The 25,308-nt window shown below is 32.2% G+C and overlaps 1 protein-coding gene and 1 long non-coding RNA gene across 14 annotated transcripts in view; one reads left to right on the forward strand and one right to left on the reverse strand.

Moving 5' to 3' along the window:
* The window catches only part of dia (diaphanous related formin 1), a 55,371-nt gene extending 32,953 nt beyond the window's left edge, over positions 1 to 22,418 (forward strand). For all 13 annotated transcript variants that reach the window (XM_085956823.1, XM_085956817.1, XM_085956815.1 and 10 more), the window contains 20 exons: positions 225 to 362; positions 493 to 601; positions 1,055 to 1,163; positions 1,282 to 1,410; positions 2,261 to 2,391; positions 3,049 to 3,227; positions 5,130 to 5,178; positions 9,266 to 9,337; positions 10,288 to 10,418; positions 10,718 to 10,953; positions 11,794 to 11,971; positions 12,292 to 12,468; positions 13,359 to 13,511; positions 14,480 to 14,598; positions 14,889 to 15,024; positions 15,292 to 15,456; positions 15,760 to 15,917; positions 16,688 to 16,764; positions 18,845 to 18,923; positions 20,676 to 22,418. In XM_085956823.1, coding sequence (XP_085812949.1) covers positions 225 to 362; positions 493 to 601; positions 1,055 to 1,163; positions 1,282 to 1,410; positions 2,261 to 2,391; positions 3,049 to 3,227; positions 5,130 to 5,178; positions 9,266 to 9,337; positions 10,288 to 10,418; positions 10,718 to 10,953; positions 11,794 to 11,971; positions 12,292 to 12,468; positions 13,359 to 13,511; positions 14,480 to 14,598; positions 14,889 to 15,024; positions 15,292 to 15,456; positions 15,760 to 15,917; positions 16,688 to 16,764; positions 18,845 to 18,923; positions 20,676 to 20,697 — 2,547 coding nt within the window. In that variant the 3' untranslated portion in view covers positions 20,698 to 22,418. The remainder of the gene's footprint in view (positions 1 to 224; positions 363 to 492; positions 602 to 1,054; positions 1,164 to 1,281; positions 1,411 to 2,260; positions 2,392 to 3,048; positions 3,228 to 5,129; positions 5,179 to 9,265; positions 9,338 to 10,287; positions 10,419 to 10,717; positions 10,954 to 11,793; positions 11,972 to 12,291; positions 12,469 to 13,358; positions 13,512 to 14,479; positions 14,599 to 14,888; positions 15,025 to 15,291; positions 15,457 to 15,759; positions 15,918 to 16,687; positions 16,765 to 18,844; positions 18,924 to 20,675) is intronic.
* A 131-nt stretch (positions 22,419 to 22,549) lies between these two features.
* LOC147065153 (uncharacterized) lies at positions 22,550 to 24,337 on the reverse strand. The gene is made up of 2 exons (XR_015071786.1): positions 23,938 to 24,337; positions 22,550 to 23,076 (listed from the first exon to the last, which is right to left on the reverse strand). It is a non-coding gene; the product is annotated as an uncharacterized LOC147065153 (long non-coding RNA).
* Positions 24,338 to 25,308: the final 971 nt, after the last annotated feature.

A 25,308-nucleotide genomic window follows, 5' to 3' on the forward strand; every position in this document is an offset into this window, starting at 1 on the left:
TTATCTTTTTTATTGACGAAATTGCAAGGTTTTTTGTCTCTCCTGAACATTTTGACAAATGGTTCTTCCGCGGTATTGAACTTGCATAGACGATATTATGTGATTCAAATGTAACACTTTTTTTGGGCATCATTATCGAGTCGTTGGTGACCTACCTTGTCGAATGAAAAACACAATTATCCAGTTTTTATAAGAGTAACTATTGTTGCTTCATTATTTTTTAGGTGTTAGCTGCGACATGTTTAATTCCGGAGGGTCACGAGAAAGTTCTCGAAGCTGTTACTATAAACGGGGAAAACAGAAACCGAGAAAGGTTTCAGCCCATCATCAAAGGATTGAAAAGCGATTCAGAACCCTTGAAGGTAAAAAATGTTATCACTAATTGATAATTATATGATATTATTTATTACATTTGAATATTATGTGTACATATTATGATATATTAAATTATGATTAAGTAAACACGCTGATTATTTTTAATTTGTCTTCAAGGTGAGCTGTATGCAACTCCTAAATGCCATCATTACCGAACCGGATGAATTAGACTTCAGAATGCATTTACGGAACGAAGTTATGAGGGCTGGTTTTTATGACGTTATTGGTGAGAAAAATGGATTTTTATCTTTCTAAAGGTCAAATACTTAGGTTTAATGCATAGTAATACTTATTTAAATAAGTGGGTTTTACAAGTTAATCAGTTGATTTTCAGACAAATAAGAAATAATAAATAGTATATTACCATTAAAGACAGTGATAGTTACTGTCAAATAATTACAATTGGTAAATTACAGAAATTGAGTAAATATATAGTTTTGGAAGATTATATTGAATGCCGATTATATAAGCAAACACCAACCAAAAACAAATGAATGATTTGTGAGAATTGCAAACCATGTAGATTTTGTAGATTTCGCTGATTAATTGATGTAGAGATTTGTGACCTCTTGTTAAATGGATGCATGATAGATAGTCTGGAGTCAATCTTTTTTTCTCCTCCGTACACCACTTAATATTGGTTTTATATATTTAAGTATTTTTTTCATTCTGTTAACAGAAAAGTTAAGACAGAATGCTGGTCGATCGTTAGAGATCCAGATGACGGTCTTCGACCACCACGCTGAGGAGGACCATGACGAGTTCATCGGAAGATTTGATAGTGTCAGGTGATAATTGAAAAATTTCTATCCACCTAATATCAAATATATCAGGGATTATACTCAGTCTAGTAAATCATCAGAATAGGTGTGGCCAAAATCCTAAGTTTTTCTAATTTATTTGCAGGCTGGAGTTTGAAGATGTGAACGATTGCTTTGAGCTGGTGAAGAACCTGACTCTGGATACAGCTGCCGAACCCTACTTGCTGTCCATTCTTCAGCACCTCCTCTTCATCAGGGATGACCATGCGATTAGGTAATTAATATACTACTTGTCTTATAACTTATAAAAAAGCAATAATATGTACGTAGGTATCAATTCTTATGAAAAAAAAAAATTGTCCTCTTCAAATTTTTTTCATGCGTTTGATTGTAATTATAATCGTAATATTACAAAAACATACAAACTCAATGCTTGCACTCGAAAAAGAAAGTATTTCAATGAATATTAGTACAGTCACGAAAATAATGTTAAAAAGAGTCATCATTTTCAATTTTAGATTTGATATCATGCATTTTATGGTAAATAGTATGTTTGCATCATCTGTGAATTACGGATCATTCCGCTACTACTGTCGAACAAGATCTTCTTGTCAACGTGTTAAGACTGTGAACAAATAAGCCCCTCCTGATTTTAACCGTTTTTCGACTGCAACGACTTCCGGTTATCGACGAGTTGTCCACATGTCAAAACTGTGAACTAACAAGCCCCTTCTATTAAGTTAATCGCACTTCGACTCTAGTGACTTCCGGTTATTGCCTAGATCTTCTTGTCGGACAGTAGTGGATGGCCTTAATGGATTGGAAAATCTAATCTAATTTACTTAATGCACAGTAAGAATATGTGGTAGTACATCATAAATGAAATATTTGTTGGTATTCGAATATTAACCATCAACAAACAGTTGAAGTCAACATTCTGTTACTGTTCTGTATCTGGATACATAACAATTGTAATAAATACTATAGATCTGCTAATATAACTTGTCCTCTGAGTGAGGGTATTACATGCTAACATTTGGCAAATCATTTAGTATTTGTATGAGCTTAGTTCCGAATTCGAACATTGGATGATTTATGTTGACATATAATGTTTTTTCATTTAGACCTGCGTACTACAAACTAATTGAGGAATGCGTAACGCAAATAGTACTGCACAGAAACGGCTACGATCCCGACTTCAGAGCCACCGCAAAGTTCAATATTGATGTTAAACCTCTCATCGATGGATTAGTTGGTACGTAAAGATACCGTCTGTAATATTCGTCATAATATATATTTTTTATACAACATATTTGAGAAATTGAAGAATGACAATAGAATTTAATTACTATTTGAGGTGTCTATTTCCATATACTGATAAATGTACAATTGAATATTTGTGGTAAAAGACATTTTTGTGTTTTTGGTGTAAATGGTTGGTTTTAACATTGTATTTCGTTTTATACTAAGTATATATTATTTAAAAAATAATATGCCCAATTTAATTAGTAATTAACCTTTTATTGCAATAAATATTAGAAAAATAAAATTTGACATAACAGCATTCATTAGTGTCATTTTAATTAATCGGTTTGTAATGTAAGTCACGTTTTTAAGCAGTTTTTTCGGATATGTACATAATATTATGTAGGTATACATTTTTTGTTAAATTATGACCATAAATATGTAGATATCGGTTTGTGAAAATAGATGCCTTATACGGAAAAAAAAATAGAGTACACTATTTCTCCAGTATTATAGAATTACTGTATTTTATAATGTTTGGGGATAGACCGACCATAGCGATTTGATGTCAAATTTCAGTACATATTATAACTGTTTAATTAATCACGGTGATGAATAAACAAACTCTCCAATGTACTTATTATCAATATTATTTTTTGTCGTGTAGAAAAATCCCGTGCAGAAGACGAAAGAAGATTCGAGGAGTTGAATGAGAAGCTGGAGCAGGCACTGGCGTCTCGGCAGGAGGCAGAGGCCAAGGTAGCTCATCTCGAAACCAAGCTGCAGCAGATCGGGCAGGCCAATCCTGGAGCACTCACCGGAAATACCATTGGTGCTATTGCCAAGGTATAAATCATTCAAATTAGCAGATTTTTATAGAAAGCATGTTTTGCTGCATAGCTTCAGATCATTCCAATATCAATGTACAGACATCTACAACTTTGCCATACAAAATAAATACGATAGATATTCAACTTTTAATGTGTGGGAGTGCGTTGACTGTGTTGTCATTTATCTCACCCGACTTGATGTATGAATATACAAGGTCGATTGTAAATAATTTCTCCTAGCGGATGGCGCATTAAAATAAATATAGGTCATAAATACTCGTAATGTATATGTAAAAATGTATTTTCTTTGAATGAATAGACAAGTGTTTTGAAACATCGGGAATTACATTTTTATTTTATCATCGTAATAGATAAGATGTTATTATAGTTAACCATATGTTGTGGTTTAGTGACAATAATATGTATCGTGTAGCGGATAAAAACCCTGAAAACCCAAATAATCCGAAAAGTCAATTAAATGGCAAAAAACCCAATTGGAACAATAATATTATGTCATCGGACATAAATACAGTATTTTGTATTGACGCTTAAAAAAAATAAGAAATAAGCTAAAATGGATGCATCCATCAATTATTAGAAGTATATATGTCACGTATATTATGTGACAGCTGATATATAGAAGTTACACTGTGGATGGAGGTTCAGATGGATCGAGATAAGAGAGGTTCAGAAGTATCTTTCCAGCAATTGAAATATTGCGAATCAGCATACTTCTAGACTGCAAAAATTATAACTTGAAGTGTCATGGCCGCCGTAGTGGCGCTGCGATATATTAAGGTTATACCTCAGTTGAGGCACGGTCTAAAAAGATCGTGGCTAGGCGATGCGCGGATTGCGGGTCGCGGGTGCAAATGACGCATGTTAAACGAAATATAATTTGTCATATAAATCCAACATGTGTCCATTTAAAGTTCTGTTTATTGTTCTATCAGTAACAACAATAATATATTCATTGACATGTTTTCTTTTTAAAGTAAATGGGTAACGTTTTTAGTCATCTTTACACGATTTAAGAATTAAAACGCCTGTCGCCATCACGAAAGAAATTGACGTGTTTCCTGCTCGACATTCTCTCTCCGAATGGCAGCGAGTCCAAAATTTCATCGCGCCTATAGTTGAAAATTATTAGCCGTTTCACTGATGTATCACCTTAAAGGATTGCCAGAATTAGGAGACTTTTTTCTTACCAGAATGTTAACACAATGCTTACGGGCCTTTTTAATTATTTTTTTAATTAACGTGTTAATTTGCATTTGAAAAGTAATTAGCAAAAACACAATTTTGTGCGGCCCGTAAGCTATGGGTTAATATCGAATGCAATACCAGACAACAATATTTTTCCAATCTGTCGGGATATTTTTAGTTATTTGTTAACACTGAAATGTCAAAGAATATCTATCTGTCATTGCAGTGACTCTATCATCGGCCTTATTTATAGGCCCAGTGAGCTCATTTTGTTTTCTTTCGTCTTCGCAGCAGGTTATAACACATCCTCCTGCTACAACCACTTTTCAACATTTTTTGCATTATTAACACGTTTAAATACTTTACACGAACTTGCAGCACGCACAAATAACGAATGTCAAATAATTGTACGGCGAAGGGAACGAAGAGGAGAGGGCTAGGCACGATTGAAGTTCTCGCAACGGCCACGCTTCACGTTATACTTGCCGCACTCTAATTATTGATGAATGCCCTCAATATTAATGATCTATGTAGTGTGAAAGGGCATAGAGGTGTAGATAAAACAGCACAAGTGATTTTTAGTTCCCTTGATGACGGTGGTGATGTGTCGTCGAAAATATAAAAGTTTACATTTAACAAAAGACAAAACTAAGTGTGATCAAAAACAAATAATGTGTAATTAAAATTGATAAAATAATTTTTATATTTTCAGAGTATTCAGAGTCCACAAGGCGGTCCACCCCCACCACCACCAATTCCAGGTGAGTTTGTTCCTAATTCTGTTGTTCCTAATAATGTTCCTATTTATAATTTTTTCACAACAATTTTTACATGTTGTATCTTTTATTACTTACTTTAACTTTTTAATGTGACACTGGTGAGAGTCTTATTAAAATTTATCATGTGCAACTAAACATTATTTATTCTTTAAATATGCAACATACTATTATTAATTTTCTTTACTATTATATCCTGGTGTAAAGATCAATAATTGATAATGTTGTAAGACGAAACCGTTCTTATTTTATTATAAATATGAAAAAGTTTAATAAAAAAAAATATACCTAAGTTTTAATCTAAATAATTTTTATTATTACTGCTACATTTTTCGTGGATTTAAAACTATAATATTGTGCTATAATTATAGTACCGTTGGCAACACTGATTGGATACCCAAATTATCCAATATTATAATATTAACATATCAACAAAACTGCTAATTAAATTTTCTCTTACTGTGCTGTCATATTGTGTTACCATATTTTAGTTTCACAAAAAGATGGTTTGAATGTTAAAATGGAAATGAGGATTTATAAATACGTATTTATTCATCATTATCTGCTATTTGTATTGGTAATTATTCTAGGGATAACTCAGTGCTGTGATGGCAAACGGTTATAACTGCTGTTTACACCATTATACAGGAGAGCAAAAACAAAGTTTTGAAATCAGTTTGACAAGAGTTAGTTTATAAGATATTTTTAAGTATTTTATATCAAAATAAGCGGAATTAACATTCCAACACAAACCTCAAATCATTTCCTTTAAAAATTTGAAGTTTTATTTATTTTGCATTTTAAGTTAATTAATATATCTTTTTGCCACATCAACTTTTTTTCTCATTTGTTCAGATGCATATATCTTTTAATGTAACTTTGTGACCAATAAAGTTGCATGTCTAATATTGCCACATCTAACAGCCGTATTCATACAGTCTAGAACCGCACTCAATGCAGTTAATGGTTTATCAGCCGAATAAGAAAACTATAAAAAATGCATACGTAACGAAGATGCGTACGGTAATACGCACCAAACTTAAAATGGCGGCGATCTATCAGTGTCACTTTAATATACGTCTAAAATGAGTTCATCACAACAAGTGTTTAGTAGGTTTAGTTCGTCTTGATTGAAGTTAACTGCCCGTCGTCGTTGGGCTATAGATGGATTCATGATGGTAAAAATGCTAAAATTGTAAAAATGTATACCTACAGATAATATCGAGGATCGATGGAAATGTCAATATTGTCAATGAGCCTGCGAAGCTGTATTGCGATATTATGGAAATGTTTACTGGTTATACCTTATCCTTTTGTGCATTAACCTTTCTAACGCGGCAACTGACTTTAGTCAGCCTATACGCGCGAGTCATCCGCGCGTCAGCTGACTAAAGTCATTTCGATTTTCGTTTGCCTAGTACTGCTTTCCGCCAGGCGCGAATAATTCGAATATTGATTTAATTTATTTAAAAATCATCCTTCTCTTGACATCTGTCAATGGATAGCCTAAACTTTTGTTCTATCTAATTTAAATAAATATTTTTCGGGAGCGTGTCTTGAATAAAAATATATCAGTCATCGGGCCAATTCAAATTTGCCGCGTATATAGTGTCTTATCGCTTCTTAGTGCATGTGCGCCGAAGACATTTGACTGACGTGTTTGTAACGATACGAGTTTGCGATATAATAAGTTATATTGTTTTTTAGTGATTGAAAAACTATTTGGTGCGTAAACTGTTAAATAGAATATTCGAAAGTTACATTGATCAAAGTGAATTTACAAAATATTTTTACAAAAGGAATGCTTTTGGAGATTGCATTCATTCGCCTATCTGCCAGTATATTATCCGCGAGTTTATAGTTTCGGAAAATAATTTGAACCAGGTGTCATTTAAATATACCTAGAATTCCGCGATTTAATATGTCTCTTTGTTTATCATTGATTAACATTTTTAAATACTATTTTCTGGTTATAGTATTAGGTGAAACAGACAAAAATTATTTATTTACCCTAGTTATCAGCCATTTATAAAGAAAACACTCAGACGCCCGTTCCCGCATAAATGCGGAAATTGTCGTATTACGCAAACACCAGGTCCCGCGCTACTGAATTTTTATACACTGCGCGGCAAATCATCGTCTGCTGGTGTGAGACAGACACTTGAGAATTATTTTTTTCGTAATACTATTCAAAAGGGTTTGATTCATGACTACTATTTTTTTTATGTAGAATTCTTCTTATATTTATAGTCGAAAATAACTCGAGTTACTTACTATCACGTCATTATAATAAAATAAGAGATTACCTATTCTAGTACCAGGTTATTGAAGTAATATAATAAAAAAAAAACAAATGAACTTGAAAATAAAATTGTGGTGACTATAAAGCATTTAGAAGTGCAAAAAGTGTTTGAAATTTAATATTTTACGAATTGTAATAGGTATTCGAAAAATAAACCATTTTGTTATATAAACTATGTGTCATTCGATTCCATTCAGTTCGGGGTCAATGGTAGGTACAAACAGTGTTGCCATATTTTGAAAGTGGAATTATAGTACAGAGCCTCCAAAATTATAGTATTTGGGGATAAAATATAGTACGCGTTGTCATCTGTTGAAAATGAAAATTTTCCCAATTTTTCATAGTCGGCTCGTTTTTATTAGGAGAAATATTTCGCCGCGGGCCGCAGGTTCCCAATTTTTCATGGTCGGCTTGTTTTTTTTAGGAAAAATATTTCGTCGCGGGCCGCAGGTTCCCGATTTTTCATTTTTCTAGTCGGCTCGTTTTTTTTTAGGAAAAATATTTCGGCGCGGGCCGCAGATTTCCAAATTTTCGAAGACAAAATTATAGTATTTTGGGCGTACTATATCTATTTTATATCGTACATAGTACGCGGACCAAAATTATAGTACAAATACTATAATTATAGTACGGTTGGCAACACTGGGTACAAACCAGGCACTGGTGGTAAGTACATCACTCTCAAATAGCCAGTAGTTCTCAAGGATGATTTATTTATACTCGGCCTGCAGTGCTGCAATGTGTATGCGAGTTCAAACAAAAGTTACACAGTTTGAGATGTCCTGGATGCTATAAAAATGAGTTATTTATGACTGATATTTTTTCAACACACTCAACAAAAATGCTCATAAAAGTCATAAACCATATTATTATTCATTATGTGTATGGCATATTTGTCGAAATGGTAGCCGGTAGACTATAAGAATACTGAACTGTTCTTACACTTGTTAATCTGTCATCGACGCATTAGTCCAGCACCATTTCGTAAGTGTCATGGCGCCGCTCGAGTAAGCTGGCATTTTTTCAATGAAGAAGTCTTGTTCGTAATTTCTTATCAGATTTAGGCGACGAATGTTTATTTTTAGAGTCACATAAAATATTAGGTTCTGTCATAATCATTTTTGAACTTGACTCCGATTTTTTACTACTCTATTTGTGTATGTTTGACTGACATTTATTACGATTTATTGATGCTTGAAATCACAACGCGCACTGTTGTACTAAGTCGGGATTCGTAACGCTTAGAAAGGGTTAAGAAGTATAAAATAAATATGATATAACACATAAATTATTTAAAGTTCGTGATATTTATTCATTTATAATTATTAAATTTATATGGTACCGTTTGCACATTTTTACACTTATTCACAATTTCAAAATATTAAATTAATTATCGGGGAAGCAAAATTTTAAAGTTGGTAACATTAGTCACGGCATGACTCGTATTACATCAGCGACGTGACGTCATTACTCAACGGGCTCTATTTAGGTTTATGCATGCAAATTTGCATTAAATAGCATGAATGCAGTTTGCTGTTATATGCATACGCCAGTAAGAATGTAAAATTTGGAACATATTATGGAAGAAAACTAAAAAAGTGAAAAAAACAGCAATTATAACCGTCTGCCATCACAGTACCTAACTAAAATATGGATTGGATATTAACTGAAATATGGAATATTTAAAGATGTGGCTTGACATCACAGGACGGGAAAGGTTAATAAAGCGAGAAAAGGCATCGGCTTATTTGGGTGTTGTTTCTCTTTCAGGCTCTGTGGGTCCGCCCCCTCCCCCCATGCCTGGAATGGGCGGCGGCGGCCCTCCACCACCCCCAATGCCCGGTGAGATATCATTTTACACTTAAGCCATCAATCAACACATGAATAAAAATTAGTATATTTTGTTTTTGTGCAATTGACACAGATGTCTGCGAGAAATCAATTAATTTGGTGATAATTATTTTATAAATTCTTGCATGGGTGATATTGTAACACTTGTAAGACTTCTTCATACAATTATCTGTCCTAATTATTTGTATTTTCTTATATTATCAACTAATTATGTTACACAACTTGTCTATTGTTTATTTTTTTTGATTTCTGTAATTCAGTTTTTGTTTTGTATTTTTTTTTACAAATTATAGGGAAGTACATATTAATTTATTGGGACCAATGAGGTTTAAAAAATTTTCACTGTACTCATAGAGAAATCTCACAGAGTCAACATTAAGTTTTGGCTTAGTAATATAAAACCTCATTGGCTGCAAACTGTTCAATGCCAGTCACCCGACACCTCATTGGCTGCATACCAGCTAATACCGATAAGTTGACCAATGAATGGCCCTGATTGTTCTATGAAATGTCAAAAATGATGAATACTTTAAACACATGCAAAATTAGCTAAAAGCCTATTCTATAATATGATGAATTTTATCTAATTATTTTGATCTACTATTTTATTAACTCACACTTTTGTCGAAATTAAATTAGGGAAGTTATTTTTTACAATAATATATACCAAAAATACTACGTAATTTTACTTAAGGACATTTTCACAATTTCTTAAAAATCCATTGTATGTGCAATATTGTTCTAAGGAGATGAACATACCCAGAAGTTACATACTTAGCATTATTATTGTGTTCCCTGATTTTAACCTTTCCAATGCCTTGACATGTTGATACTTCTGTTTCTATAAAACCACTATAGTTTATTATATTAGCTCTTGATTTCAATTTTGTCAGTGTACCTAATCGAAAGTCATAAAAATAACAATTGTTTTTATGTTACAGGTATGGGAGGTCAAATGCCTCCTCCTCCGCCGCCATTCCCAGGAGGGGGCGGTGGCCCACCCCCTCCGCCACCTCCTCCCGGAATGGGCCCCCCACCACCGGCTTTCGGAATGGGAATGCCCCCACCTCCTGTGAGTATTCACTAAACCTTAAATAATAATACTAGCTGCCTGCAACTACTCCCTGTGGTAGCAAATGTGGTACGGTGTGAGTTATCGCTCTTTGGTAGTGAAAAATAAAATTGAATGAATAAATGCTAATGTTACCTTGTTCAGTTTTTACTTACCACAAATTCCAAAATCAATCGACCAACATGTAATACACAATAATATTAACTGTAAAAGTGTGTCTATCGAAAGTGTGTATTTACTCCACTTTGATTCCGTTGATCCTTAGTTCCTCAAATAATCAACATTGTCTCTTTATGCAGATGATGCCCATTCCGGATGTTTTACCGCACGGCATGAAACCGAAGAAGAAGTACGAGGTCGATGGTCCACTCAAGCGGGCCAACTGGAAATCCATCATTCCGCAGCGCATGTCCGAGAAGTCATTCTGGGTGGGCATCAAAGAGGATAGACTCGCCTCCCCCGATATACTGGGTGGGCTTGCTCAGAAGTTCTCATCCAGGCCTCAGGCGAAAAAGTCTGAAGATGCGCCTGATAGGTAAGGATTTAATAAAGTATTGTTTTGAACTCAAAGAACCATACAAAATGTATCTAAAACTAAGCACGATAAATCTTTATATCTATGTATCGAGTGTGTTAAGTCAAGGTGTTAGGCGATCATTGAATATCATCTTTGGCGTTATAAAAGTGCATCAGCAAGGATTCTTTTGTGACAAATTTACAATTATTTTTTGGCAGGTAGTAAAAAATGTATTATGACAAAACCAATAAAATTCTTTTTTTAAATTTCTCCTGTAATTTTTCAAATTGTCACTAACTTTATTTTGGTTCAGCACAGTCGATATGTATCACACAAGCATGGCGAGAAGTGTTGAAAATGATCATAAAAATATATTACGTGTGTATGTAAAATCTGACAAAATAATGGTTTATTTTCCACAAACTATGAATAATACAAATTACTAATTTTGAATTTAAAATTACGAATTTCGAATTCAAGGTAGAAATTTGCATAAAATTAACCGATAATACGAATAACAATAAATTTAAAATTAATCGTATCATTGAGGTTTTACGGTATGTCTTAGTTGAATTTTATTTGCTGGTCCTAATTTTATTTCTTGGTACAAACCACTATTAATGGTGGTGGCTGTAATAATCACAAGATTTCACATCGTTCACCAAGAAAGAGAGACTTGAATATTTCTGACAGCCGTATTTATTGCAACGACAAGGCACTAAACACAGTTACCAATTTCTTTCACTTCACCGTATATATTTTATAATACTAATCTTATTTACAACCATAGGTAGCAATATAATTAGTTTCTATGAATACATCTCCATATCATCTTTTACTGTATTCTTTTCATTACAGAGTAACCACAATGAAAAAGGTGAAAGACCTGAAGGTGCTGGACCCTAAGGCTGCCCAGAATATTTCCATTCTCCTTGGAGGCGCGTTGAAACACATGTCCTACTCGGCAGTCAGGAAATGTCTCATGAAGTGCGACACTGAAGTCCTCACCTCTAACATTTTAGATCTTTTGATACAGGTGAGATTTAAACCCAACCTAAAAAAAAGAAGAAACACACATGACATAAAAATATTATTACATTACATCTACATCTAAGGGAGATTCATTATTGTATTAGAGTTTGTGATCATCTTATCGCTATAGATCCACCAGTATAAGTTGTTCTCTGAGTGAGGGCGCCACATGCTAACATTTGACATATGATTTCATAATTTTTATACTGAGATGAGCTTAGTTCTAAATTCGAACACCTGACGATTTATGATGGTATATCTATAGTAAGATCTTATTTATTAGATTCCTAATGGTTTTTTCATGTTTCTTTTTCTATGTTATAGTATTTACCTCCACCAGAACAATTGAAGAAGCTGTCAGAATTGAAAGACTCATACAAAGACCTGACAGAGGCGGAGCAGTTTGCTGTAACAGTAGCCGATGTGAAGAGATTACTTCCAAGATTGAAGAGTCTCTCGTTCAAGCAGCATTATAAGGAACTCGTCACCGAAATTAAACCGGTGAGCTTTTGATTTACATATCACGTTAAGTCAGACTGTTAGTGTTAAGTATACGACGATAATATTTAGGATTCTTTCCAAGGCAAAGCATATGGAAATATATTGTGGGCCACACAGAGAGGAAGTTATCGGAATAAAGCTTTTATGAGGAATGATGGTTAGCCATTCTCTTAACTGATTGTGGCCATGCTCTGGGACCAAACACATAATATATTCATTCAATCACTAATATGGCAGCAGAATACATATAGGCATTATTATTAACCCTGCCGAATCTGCGAGATATTACTATTTTCGGGTCTATTTTTGCGGCAACTTGAATATCACTGGATGAATTTAATTTTAGCTGCGCTGTTTGAGAATAGTTTTTTCACGTGTCGCACTAGGTACTGCATAATTACCACTATTCTGTTTGACAGTAAATCTAATACACATATAAAACAGCATGATGTATTTGAGTTAGTTACAGGATTCAAATCCACAACTCTTGTTTTTAGATGAGTGTTCTATGCATTACTCCATTGCAGGTATTTTAGTTAAATATCTATCTTATCATTTATATTTTTTCTTACTTTTAACAAAATTTGGAAAAGCAGTGCTGTATCAAAATGAACTAAAGTTCGGCTGTGTTGATACTTGGACCATAATGGAAACATATAGATGGAAGATCGATACCTTTGAGGCGCGTGCCAAGGATTCTATGCAGCAATCTTGGAAGAGATGTAACTAGGACATCTTGAAGATATGAAAATGAAGAAAATTATCATCATTGTAATTATGAATTTAATAACTCTGGCTCAGTATCGATTTGAATTTGAATCACCTATAGTACCCAAAATTGTACACTAAAATTTTATGAACAGTTATAACCTCCAATGTTATGATTTTAGGATATTGTGTCGGGAACAGCGGCATGTGAAGAAGTGAAAGCAAGCGGGAAGTTTGCCAAGATCTTGGAGCTGGTGCTTCTTCTAGGAAACTACATGAATACGGGATCTAAGAACGCCGGAGCCTTTGGATTCGAAATCAGTTTCCTCACCAAGGTTAGTGATCATAATATTATGTAGTACCTATTGATTAAATTATTTTTAATTCAATAATATGCGAGATTTAAGAATGTATCATTCTTTAATGAACATAGTACATAATATAGAACAAACTAAGAAACATACTCCAACTTGTTTGGAATGGGAATGAATGGACCTTGAAATATTTTCTATATAGATTAAGATTTCTCCAAAATATGTGTCAATTGCAAACTCCAATGAAAAGTTTATTGTTTATATTTAACTATATTATAATGTAAGATAACAATTAAATTAAATGTATAATGGATGTTTTGTCAAAAAATAATTTGAAAAATGAAGCAGACATCTCACATACCAATTATTTTCACACACCATTTTATATATATTTTATCTAATAAAGAAAAGTTGAGTTCTATATACATCTACCACGTAAGCGTGAAGTTCGATAGATTTGACAGAAAATATAACGTAGTTAAAGCGACGCCGAGTGAGAGAAAACAATGTAATAGGCTTCATGTACGAGCAGTCAGAAATGATAATTAAATTTACCCTATGTGATTCGTGTACAGTAGAAGAAATCACAATCTGTTAAAAACAATCAAGTTGTTAAAAACAGAGAATTATAATGACATTTATCTGTATGTACACATCTTTCCTACAAAATCTACAGATTGTTCAGACTTAGCTCCAAAAGATACTTAACACTGTAATACTTAATTTTTACTTTTTTACTGCACCTGGATCCTTAATAATGTATATCCTGTCATATAATTTATTTGTGGAACTAAACATCTACTTTGATTATGTGATTTGCTTGCAAGTAACTTGCGGGGTAGGCATTCGTAGAGTGGTTGCAGTATAACTACAAATTATGTTATAATTTTGGGTGCAGTGATTGATCGTTTTTTATATGATGCAAACTCATTCCTATATTTGTAGGTACACTAAGAAGAATATTGACAATTTTCCTCAAACTGTTTCAGTTGACATCGACGAAGGACTTGGAAAATAAGCACACACTTCTCCATTATCTGGTGGACACGATCGAGAACAAATTCCCCGAAGTTCTCACCTTCAACGAGGAGATCAGCCACGTTGATAAGTATGCCATCGGTTACTTAAACATCGATAGGATATTATTTGATACAGCATGATGTTATAATATGTAAATATATTTGTCAGTATACTGTTTGTAATTAATTCTATATTGATTTTTCTAGTCTTTGTTTGGACTAATGAAGAGATATCAAATTGTATCACAATATATGACAGTGTTTTTAGTATGGTCAAATTGGTATCTATATAAAAGTTAATATTTTCTTCTGTATCGCCAAGGTGTTCTATATTATTTGCTTGTCTGTATAAGTTAATTCACATTGTTTTGTGTTGCAGAGCATCACGAGTGTCAATGGACAATCTTCAGAAAGCTTTGAAAAAAATGGAAGCCGACATCAAGAATCTGGAGACAGATTTAGCTAACTCCAAGGTTCCTCAAGATGCTGATGATAAATTCTACACCATCATGGCTGTATCCTTTGCAAATATTTTTTTATTTATTAAAGTTTCAAATATCAGATGAGATATGAATGAGGTACATATAATAAATACTCTAGTGCTACTCTGACTCTCTGAATTACGTGGTCAGTCACTGTGCGTGTTTTGAGCTGAATGGTTGCGGACACACTGTTTTATAAAAATTGTTCGCCAAATACTTAACCTGAAATATTTTAATGATTTTATTTTGTGCTCTGAATCCTCTGTATTTTCCTTGACTCCTCGATATTTCACACATTAGCCTTTTGCAGAGGAATCACGAGCGCAATGTAACGTCCTCCACTCTATGTTGAAAAAGATGGAAGAATTGTATGTGGACCTCGCCGAGTTCTTTGCCTTTGACCAAGCAAAGTATACTCTTGAAGACTTCTTTGGAGATATTAAAATATTCAAAGACTCATTTGCGGTTAGTGATGGAATCAGTTTTAAAAAATATATGTATTCTATTATGACGTTACTAAGGTTATAAAGGTAGTAAATGATTATTTAGCGTTTTTGTAACTTACCTTAACTAACTACTACATATAAGGGTTTTATTAATCACAATAATATGCATTCAGTGAATATTATGTCATTAAAATGTCATAGGTTTTTATTACTTTACTGTTCTTTTCATTCGTGAAGCAGTATTCCTTTCTTCTTCCGATTCTTAGTTTGCAACTGGCCTAGTTCATTGTTAATATAATATGAGGTTATGATTATATTTCAGACGGCACACCACGATAATGTGACCATCAGAGAAACAGAGGAGAGAGCGAGACGGGCACGAGAGGCACGAGGCGCTGCTGAGAGGGAAAGAGAGGAAAGAGTGAAAAGACACAAGCAATTCGTCAATATGGACGCTACACAGGAGGGAGTTATGGACAGGTATTTCAACAAACCAATCATTTGCTAATAATTTATAAGTCATTTTCATCTTAATCTTCTATGACGGACACTTTTTGCACATTTATCTTTGACACCGAGTATATGTAATTAGCTTGGAACAAAATGGTGAACTCCACATTTTGTATACTTGAACGAATGTGATCTTGAAAACATCAATCTAATCAGGAAAACAAATATATTTTTTTGGCTGACATCCTGGTTTTTCATGGGTTTTCGATTGAAAATATCATGTTTAATATCGAATTAGTATTCAGCACCATAAAATACACGTCTAAATTGAAAATCAATCCAATCAGATGGGAATTAGCGAAATTTAAATTTCATCCACTTTCTTAGTATTTTATGAGATTTGAATTGTTTCAAAAAGTTTAACCTCAAATTAGTATTCAGCACCATAGAACACATTCCCCAACAGAAATTCAATCAAATAAGAACGTGTTTATAGAATACTTTGGAATTTAGTCTCCTGGGAAATTTTGAAGCGGCTCAATATCTTACAAATCAGTCTTTTATATTGTGCACAAATATTTTACAGTGCACAATTATTCAGCCATGCTACTGGACTATTATACCTTATAAAAAATTTGCGATTCTATTAACAACTTAAAATTGAGAATGATTCAGTTTCAACATGACATCATTATTCAGAATAACCGCATCAAGAGATGATGCCAACCTTCAATAAAAGTGGAGATACAAAATGAAGGACTTTTACAGTAAATTAACGATGATAATTTTTTTTCTTTCAGTCTAATGGAAGCTATGTCAAGCGGCTTGGCCTTCAGCAGAGAAAGACAGAGGAAAAAAGGACCTAGAGTTGCCGGAGGTAAGAAATTTTATCATACGTGTTTAAATTTTTTTAGTGGTTGTCTAAAATAGCCAGACATTGTGCAGATTCTTCTTTTAAAATTTCTCTTGTATTCCACTGCTACAACTATTTTTTTCTTTCATTCAATTGATTTGTTAGAATTAGCAATATGTTTATTGCATGATTTCAAAATTTCAACTTATTTTTGTGTTAAATACATGTAAGAATATCATTAGTCACGTTAGGTCACCGATCATTAGTCAACCAAATTCATTTACTATTAGGCCATCCGCTCACGTGAATACTCAAAAAAGACGAGACTGAAACTCCAGTATCTAGCTAATGTATTTCAATGGCGGTTGCTGACGGCAAGATTAGAATCTCTCAGTTTCAAAATGTCCGCGACCCAAACTGAAGAGACGCGACATGCTAGTCTCAGTCTCTCAGTTTCCAGTCACCCATAAAACAGTGGTACCAATATCAAGACCAAGACAATGGGTTTGACAGTTTGAGGTTATGAGATTATTAGGTTTCATTAGCGCCATGTGAGAAGCATCAGTCACTGGCCAGTTTATGAGTTCCATCACCAACCAGTTGGTCAGATTTTAGTTTCTGCGTGAGCGGATGATGGCCTTACACTGTCTGCTATTAGTAGGTATCACAAAAAAAAATATTAACACGGCATGTGAATGATTCTTTGGCAAATCAATTACAGAGCGTTATAACCAGTTTAATCTATTCATAAGAAAACGAATACAGTACATTTGTTAACTCCGATAAGTGGGTGTTAATAAATATTTACAGCAGTTTTTTCTACATATAATCAATTAGGTATATGTACATATCGACTGTTTAATCTGCATACCTGCTAACTCCATTTGGGCAAATTGTTCAGGAAGGAGAAAAATTTAATAATTTAATTTAACTGTCAAGTGGAATTTAACAATTCCAAAAATACACTTAGAAATTATTTTTTTTACAAATAAGCTGCAGTATGAGTTAATACACTATTTAGAAAATTTATATAAAGTGCGGAGTTGTTCCATTTATGATATTGGAAACTTGGCACTTGCAGTTGGCTGTTTCGTGTGAAGAATAATAACGTATTTATTTATAGGTTTAGGAATTTGAAATTTTGTATGAGCATAGAAAAAGTGCTTTATAACAAAATGCCATCCAAATAGGTCAAAAGTGCAGTTAGCTGGTTTGCAGATTAAGCAGTCAATATTCACATTTATCTGGTATCACTTTTATGTTCATAGTTGTGAAATTGCACAAAATTTTATTGTTTCATTCGTTCATTTTAGGGTTAATTTTTTTGTTTAGGTAACATCTTATATCTTTTGACGTTTTTTTGTTATTAAAATTTACTGTTATGTGTAGTATATTATAATTATTGTTAGTAAGCACCACCTGTTTAAATGTGTTTGTGCAATCGCAAGGATGTCTGGAAGGATCAGTTGTGCACATTGTAGTGGAAATGGCTTCAGACGGTATGTTTTCAACAGCACAGATTTACTCTATCCGTTGTATGACATATTGTTATTGTGATCAAACTTGTGTAATATTTTTTATAATTCGTTAATTCTGATTCAAAAACCTTGTATGTCCCATATTGTAATTTGAACATAGATGGTTTGCAAGCTCCTAAAATATCTGGAATCAAAATTTTTACTATCTAAATACTTAATTCCCACATAATATAAAATTATAAGCCATAAAAAGTTGTGTTGACTAAAAGTCAATTACAATAGGCGCTCGGTAATCCGGCAGCCATATTTTTTCACCTATGCCAGATTATGGATATGCAAGATTATTAGATTTCTATAGGAAATAATAAATAATCTGTCAAGGTCGGGCGCCGAACTGCCGAGCGAACGGCTCTCACTCTGTAATCCGGCAGTTTAATGTGAAACCTGCCGGATTATAGAGCATGAGAGCTGAGTTGCAAAATGCCGAACTATTGGACGTGCCGGATTGGTGAACGCCGGATTACCGAGCGCCTACTGTAGTTCTAAAAATAATGGACTGTAATCATTTGAGAAGTACAGCAAACAGTGATTTTTTTTGTATTGATTTATTGTTTTTTTTTTCTTAGCCGAGAGACGAGCTCAATTGAGTAGAAGTCGGTCTAGATCTGGCCTCACCGGTGGAATGTCAACGAGAGAACTTTCAAAGTAAGTGATTTTAAAATATTTTAATTTAAATTATCAGGTATTATATTAAAAACATAATAACAGGCATGTACTATCTTTATGTCCGTATGGGCGCCAATTTATACTTTTTCTTGTAATTCACCACAATCGCATATTTTTTTTTAGTTGCATACGAGAGAGATACTGTGGTTATATTATATTGATTAAAAATGACTTAAAAATAAATAAATCTAGTCAAAAACTTGCCTCAGTGAAAAACACGACTACATTTTTTTAAACTCACAATCTGTCTTATATTCATTGTTATTATGTGCTGTAAACCAATCTATAGCGAGGGTAATATAATGCTTCAGCATATTATATCAATGATATCCGTTTGCAGCATCGTTTTACTAGATAGGACAGGCTGAATTATTTGACGTATATACAATTTCTGACTGTTCGTAAAGCAATCAGGGCCGTTCACTGGTCAGCTTATCGTCACTATACAGGCCAATTGGCGTAACCTTCAAATATCAAATTGTTCAGAAAGTGAAAAAAACTGGGCATAGGATTTACTTGTTATGTTATATAATATTTATTTTATTACAAATTGAGAATTTTCTTTTATTGACACACCAGTGGCTTGTGTTTGCTGGAATATTTTTTGTCAAGTTACAAATGGCTTAAAAAGTAATTTTGAATTATTTTGATATGAAACAATTTTTTGGGATTTATGCAATGACATTAATATGAAGGAAGCATCTGGAAAAAAAAATGACACTCACTTTTTTGTCGGCTCTGCCGAATGGCATAATCTGTTCTAACGCTATTACAATAAAGGTGATATTGCTATAAATTTCCGATGCTTTTTGTCGGGTCTGCCGAATGTTTCGGTTCGAACGGGTTCGCTCAAATTAACATTGACACTAGAAACACTGTTCTAACGCCATTACAATAAAGGTGATATTGCTATGAATTCCCGGTGCGTGATATCGCATTATAGAAATTGCCTGACGTCTACCTATACATGTGCGAATGTCGCTATGCACAAATTTACTTGCTCGCTACTGTACTGAGTGCGTTGTCCATTAATAATGTCATTGGATTTATGATACTTGGCCAGTTCGTGTAAGAATATGCAATAAGTCCATTACCATCAAAATGTCACTTTGGTGAAAAGTGAGGCTTACGACAATTGGCCTGTACAGTGATGTTATGGTATGCAACCAATTTGATATTGGCTGATTAGTATGGAACAGTTTTTAGCCAATGCGATTTTATACCGCTGTGATGCATGTGAGCCCAAACTGAATACTTTTGGTTTGTATGGTCGTCTCCATGAATGCAATGAAAAATTTTGAACCTCGTTGCTTCGCAGGACAGTAAACTTACAAAATAACAATTATCGGATGAAAGTATTTTACCATGTTTCACTGAAAATCTAAGCTAGGTAATTATGATGTTAGTTTTTTTTTTTTTATTTCATTTTATCAGTGAGCCACAATAAATGATGTGGGCCATTGGCCGCGAGTTGTGTACCACTGGTATAAAACATTAAAAGTAATTATTAATAAGTAAGGGGGAAGTGCAGCATATAAGTTGTACTGCACTTTGTAGATAACTCGTATGGTTTATTGAATAAATGAGTTATACTATTAAACTTTTCAAACAGACCTTATCTCATTCATCGTAAACCACCCAAAATTATAGCATAAATTCAAATATGTTTTGATTACTGAAAATTTTATTTTCCTCTTCACATTCTTGACTGTATTTTGTTACCTCCTGCAGTGAACTGCTCAGCTCCGCATAGCATCCTCATTCTGTGGATTCCAGCTCAACCGACAGCCTGTCTTCTGAGTGACCTGGACAGCAATACATTCTACATTCCTGGTGGTACCTGCCATCGCATGTCAATTCAAATATAATTAGACATGTTGCACAGACCCTGTGAAAATGAAATATTTTAGTTATATTTAAAAAACAAATGGACATATTTTGTAAATACAGTTATTAAGATAGACATGCATTACTGATTTTAGATTAGATAATGAAATCGTCAGTTTATTACGTAATGTTAATATAAATCTAATTATTTTTTTTAACATGTTTTCTAATTTTACGAGGTTTCTTTCTAACTCAGCGTTCTCAATTAATTTCTTTCGCAAAACCCTTTTATATATTGTACAACATAACGGAACACTTTAAATATTGTATCATAGCACACAAAAAACTAAAACTGCACCTCAGACGAAAAGTCTTTTTTTTCTCCATAGCTAAGATTCAAAATCTTGTGCATTAGAAATGCGCGATGTGTGCATTTGTAGATAGCCAAAAAATATTTGTTAATCGAAATCTTATCATACTGGAAATATATCAACAACACTTGCCACAATTTAATGATTCAAATGAGGACTTTACCTTTCGATGCCACCAGATTTTTAAATTCAAAAGCAGGACTGAGTGGTGATTAGATTACCCATATTCTCACATATAATTTTAGGATTATCATGATCGACTTTTAATGAAATTAATAATTTTTACGGCTTTATCTAGCACAGTTTTACGTGTGATTGAAAATTTTTTAGATAGCTTTCAAATCCATTTGTCAAAATCATATCTTACAAAAATTGATAACTTTAAACAAACTTAACAAAAATCCTAACTCACAATGAAGACATGATTTTATACTATAATTTTATTTACCTAAATAAGTAACTTGACTATTCGGACTTCTAATGTCAGACAAAAGTATCTATCTACAAAAAATACAATTCCACTATTTCAAAACCACATTTTGTTGATTTGTTATCTTTCGAGAATTCCATCTTCTTGAAAATTGAAATAAAATTACAGATATTATGTACAATGTTAAAAGTCTACAAAACATCACTGTCTCTGGTTGTCTAATTTGTTGATCCTTAAAAACCCATGAAAATACATTAAAATGACTTACACGCGTTTCGTGATAGAAAATTTAATATTATTTTTAAAAATTGATTGCATGATGTGCATGTCGATTTAACTATTCTAGAAATTAACTTAAAATTGTGGCCTTTAATTGGATTTAAATATTTATAATATATTTAGTAAAGATCATCTACATAATTCTAAATTTTGTATAATATTTAAGAATTTTTAATATAGTTGTATATTTTTGGATGTTAGCAAATCACAGCCGCTTTTATTCTATGTAACAAAGTAGTGTATTTCGATCGATTATAAGTGATAAAACCTGGCAAGAGTAAACAGATAAATAATTTTTGCTTTCCTGAATTATTGTCTTGAATGAAAATGGTTTACTGATAATAGAACTTTTCATAGTTTACGCCATAGTCCACAAATACACAACAGCAAAAATTATCAAAACAATCATTCTGGGCCTTTTTATGGCCACTGAGATTGCAAGAAAAAGTTAAATCTCTTTAATTCAAACATCCTTAATTCGAAATTTGTAATAATTCGAATTTTTATTTTTATATAATATATATAATTCGTAATTCGAATAAGCAAAGAGATTGTGCAATGGAGTTGTTCATCCATAAAATTGTTTATTTATAACTTTTCAAATGTACTATACAGAATAATATGATATGAGGTTTGGAAGTGATATACAAATGTTTATAATAGTCAAATAATATCTCTGATTATTATATATGCAAGTATAGTGCTGATAATAAATGTCAAGGATATATTTTTTAGGTGTTTGATTAACAACTTTAAAATAAATTAAACATTTTGTTTCCGTTTTCATAGTTCAGCTGGTTGTCTTATAAAATAAATTATCTAATATCAAGCGAAATTCTTGGGTAGTTTGTGTATACATTTTACCAAATTAGAACAAAACATTGATTAAATTCCAGATTCTCTGATGCCTCAAAGGTTTGTGTGTTAGCGACGCGTACTTTAAAAGAAAAAGGGACATAAATTCAGACTTTAATCGTAATTTGAAGCAAGGCTGTGTTTTATCGAATGATAGGAAAGAATTTAAAATTGCAATTGGTGATATTTTTGCCAAGTTATGAATAAGATTGAAGTGAATGTTAAAAACAGTATTATGAAATGTCAAAATACAGGTAACAATCGTTGTCGATTGAAAATTGAGGCCTTGTATATTAAACTTAAATTAAAATCGTTTTCAAATTTTAGGTATAGAGTCAAAATTGATTTCAATGCTGTGACAGCGACCGTGCTTAAGGCGAAGTCTTCACTGAGCCTTTTTTAAAGAGGCACCTAGCGGAAAAATACGAAGCTTGCAATTTGAGACATTTTTTTGATAATTTACAATTTCAACTGTATTAATGAATAAATATGTATCTGAAAACATTAAAAATAAAAATATTTTTTATTTTAAGTCAAAGACAAACTTACAATTGTAAAAAATGTAATAAAATGTGAATTTGTTCTATCGATCCGCACCCTATTATTACATATATTTTATGGTCATATTTATTATTAAAATTTAGTTTATTAAGTTTTCTAAGCATCACCTAAGCGATTTTTGACAAATTCATAGTTTTAATATTTTTTATATCTATTTTAAAAAACATCGATTTTTATAAAAAATATAAATGTGTATAACTTAAAATCCTTTTTATTTATATTAATATAAATATTTTATTTATATTTATAAAAATAATTGATTTGATATAAATAAAAAGGATTTCAAGTTATACACATTTATATTTTTTATAAAAATCGATGTTTTTTAAAATAGATATAAAAAATATTAAAACTATGAATTTGTCAAAAATCGCTTAGGTGATGCTTAGAAAACTTAATAAACTAAATTTTAATAATAAATATGACCATAAAATATATGTAATAATAGGGTGCGGATCGATAGAACAAATTCACATTTTATTACATTTTTTACAATTGTAAGTTTGTCTTTGACTTAAAATAAAAAATATTTTTATTTTTAATGTTTTCAGATACATATTTATTCATTAATACAGTTGAAATTGTAAATTATCAAAAAAATGTCTCAAATTGCAAGCTTCGTATTTTTCCGCTAGGTGCCTCTTTAAAAAAGGCTCAGTGAAGACTTCGCCTTAAATAAATTGTGAATTTTTAAAAATTAAAATTGAAAGATTGTAATTTTTTTTAAAAATATAAAATTAACACTAACTTTTTGTTTATACACTAACTACATATTTTTCTACTAATTTAATATTTCAGATAAAAATCATAATGTACCGCTTTAACATCATAACTTTACTGTCAACTACTAATGTGTACTTAAAATAAAATTTAAATAATATTTTATAATGAAATTGAAAAGTTTTATATTATATTTCATCGCCTTGATGGTAAATAGACTTATTTCACATCTTAATAATTCAGAGATATAGGCATTAGAAAATTTTAAGTTTTTATTGTGTTAAAACCATCTTCCTATCAAAAATCACTTAGTTCTTTTTATCACACTAATATTTTGGCATGTTAACAGTCATCTGTGGGTCTATTCTATATATATCGAACACTAAATTGATAAATAGTATCAAACTTAGGGTAGGTTTGTATCACAATATTAGCACTTATTGTAACAATTACACGAAGTTGGATTTTATTGTTGCAATAAGTGCTATATTTTAACAGCACCTATCTTGCTGCTGTTAAAATATTGCACTTATTGCAACAATAAAAACCAGCTTCGTGTAATTGTTACAATAAGTGCTAATATTTTGATACAAACCTACCCTAAGTTTGATAATATTTATCACTTTATCACTTTAGCGGTCGATAAGCATAGAATAGACCCACTGGTCAAATAAAACCATTTTTGAAATTGGTGTGGAATATCTCTATTCACCACCAAGGCGTCGGTACTTTTAAACCTTGCATGGGTTGATTTTTTTATGTAATGTAATAGCAAGATTTATATGTGTTGCTGAGTTTCAAAACCCGCTATAACACTTTTTTGAAATAATTAAGATATATCGAGTGCCTAAAGTCAGACAACGTTATCTACAAAAAAGTGTTTTTTTTTTTTTTTTTGAGATAACGTTATTTTACGTTTACGGCTACATGATAGTCAAACGACGTTATGTCAATCTTTTCTAATTTCTTATTAAATCGTCAGTAAAGTTTAACGCTGACTACATAAGTTACCCTTGTTTTCATATTTTTTTAAAACTATCCCTATACATTTTAACATCATCATAAGCAAGATAAATGTACAATACACAATAAATTATAAAATATTAACATTAAGTTTTAAATAAACATTTCCCTTGTTGAGTTACAAGAATCTAAAATAACGATTTTTGGCTCTCCTGTAAAGTTGCACTTTTGTAGATAGTGTTGTTTGACACTAAGCCCTCGATATATATCGTTGGATTCGTTATTTAAATCTCTACATGAAAATTTTATCGCCTCTTTCAAAAACCGCTACGATTAACTGTCATTTATGAAACAAAAT

Source organism: Rhyacophila brunnea, unplaced genomic scaffold (assembly GCF_057557595.1).
Source record: "Rhyacophila brunnea isolate RB1 unplaced genomic scaffold, BYU_Rbru_1.0 scaffold_6, whole genome shotgun sequence".
NCBI lineage: Eukaryota > Metazoa > Arthropoda > Insecta > Trichoptera > Rhyacophilidae > Rhyacophila > Rhyacophila brunnea.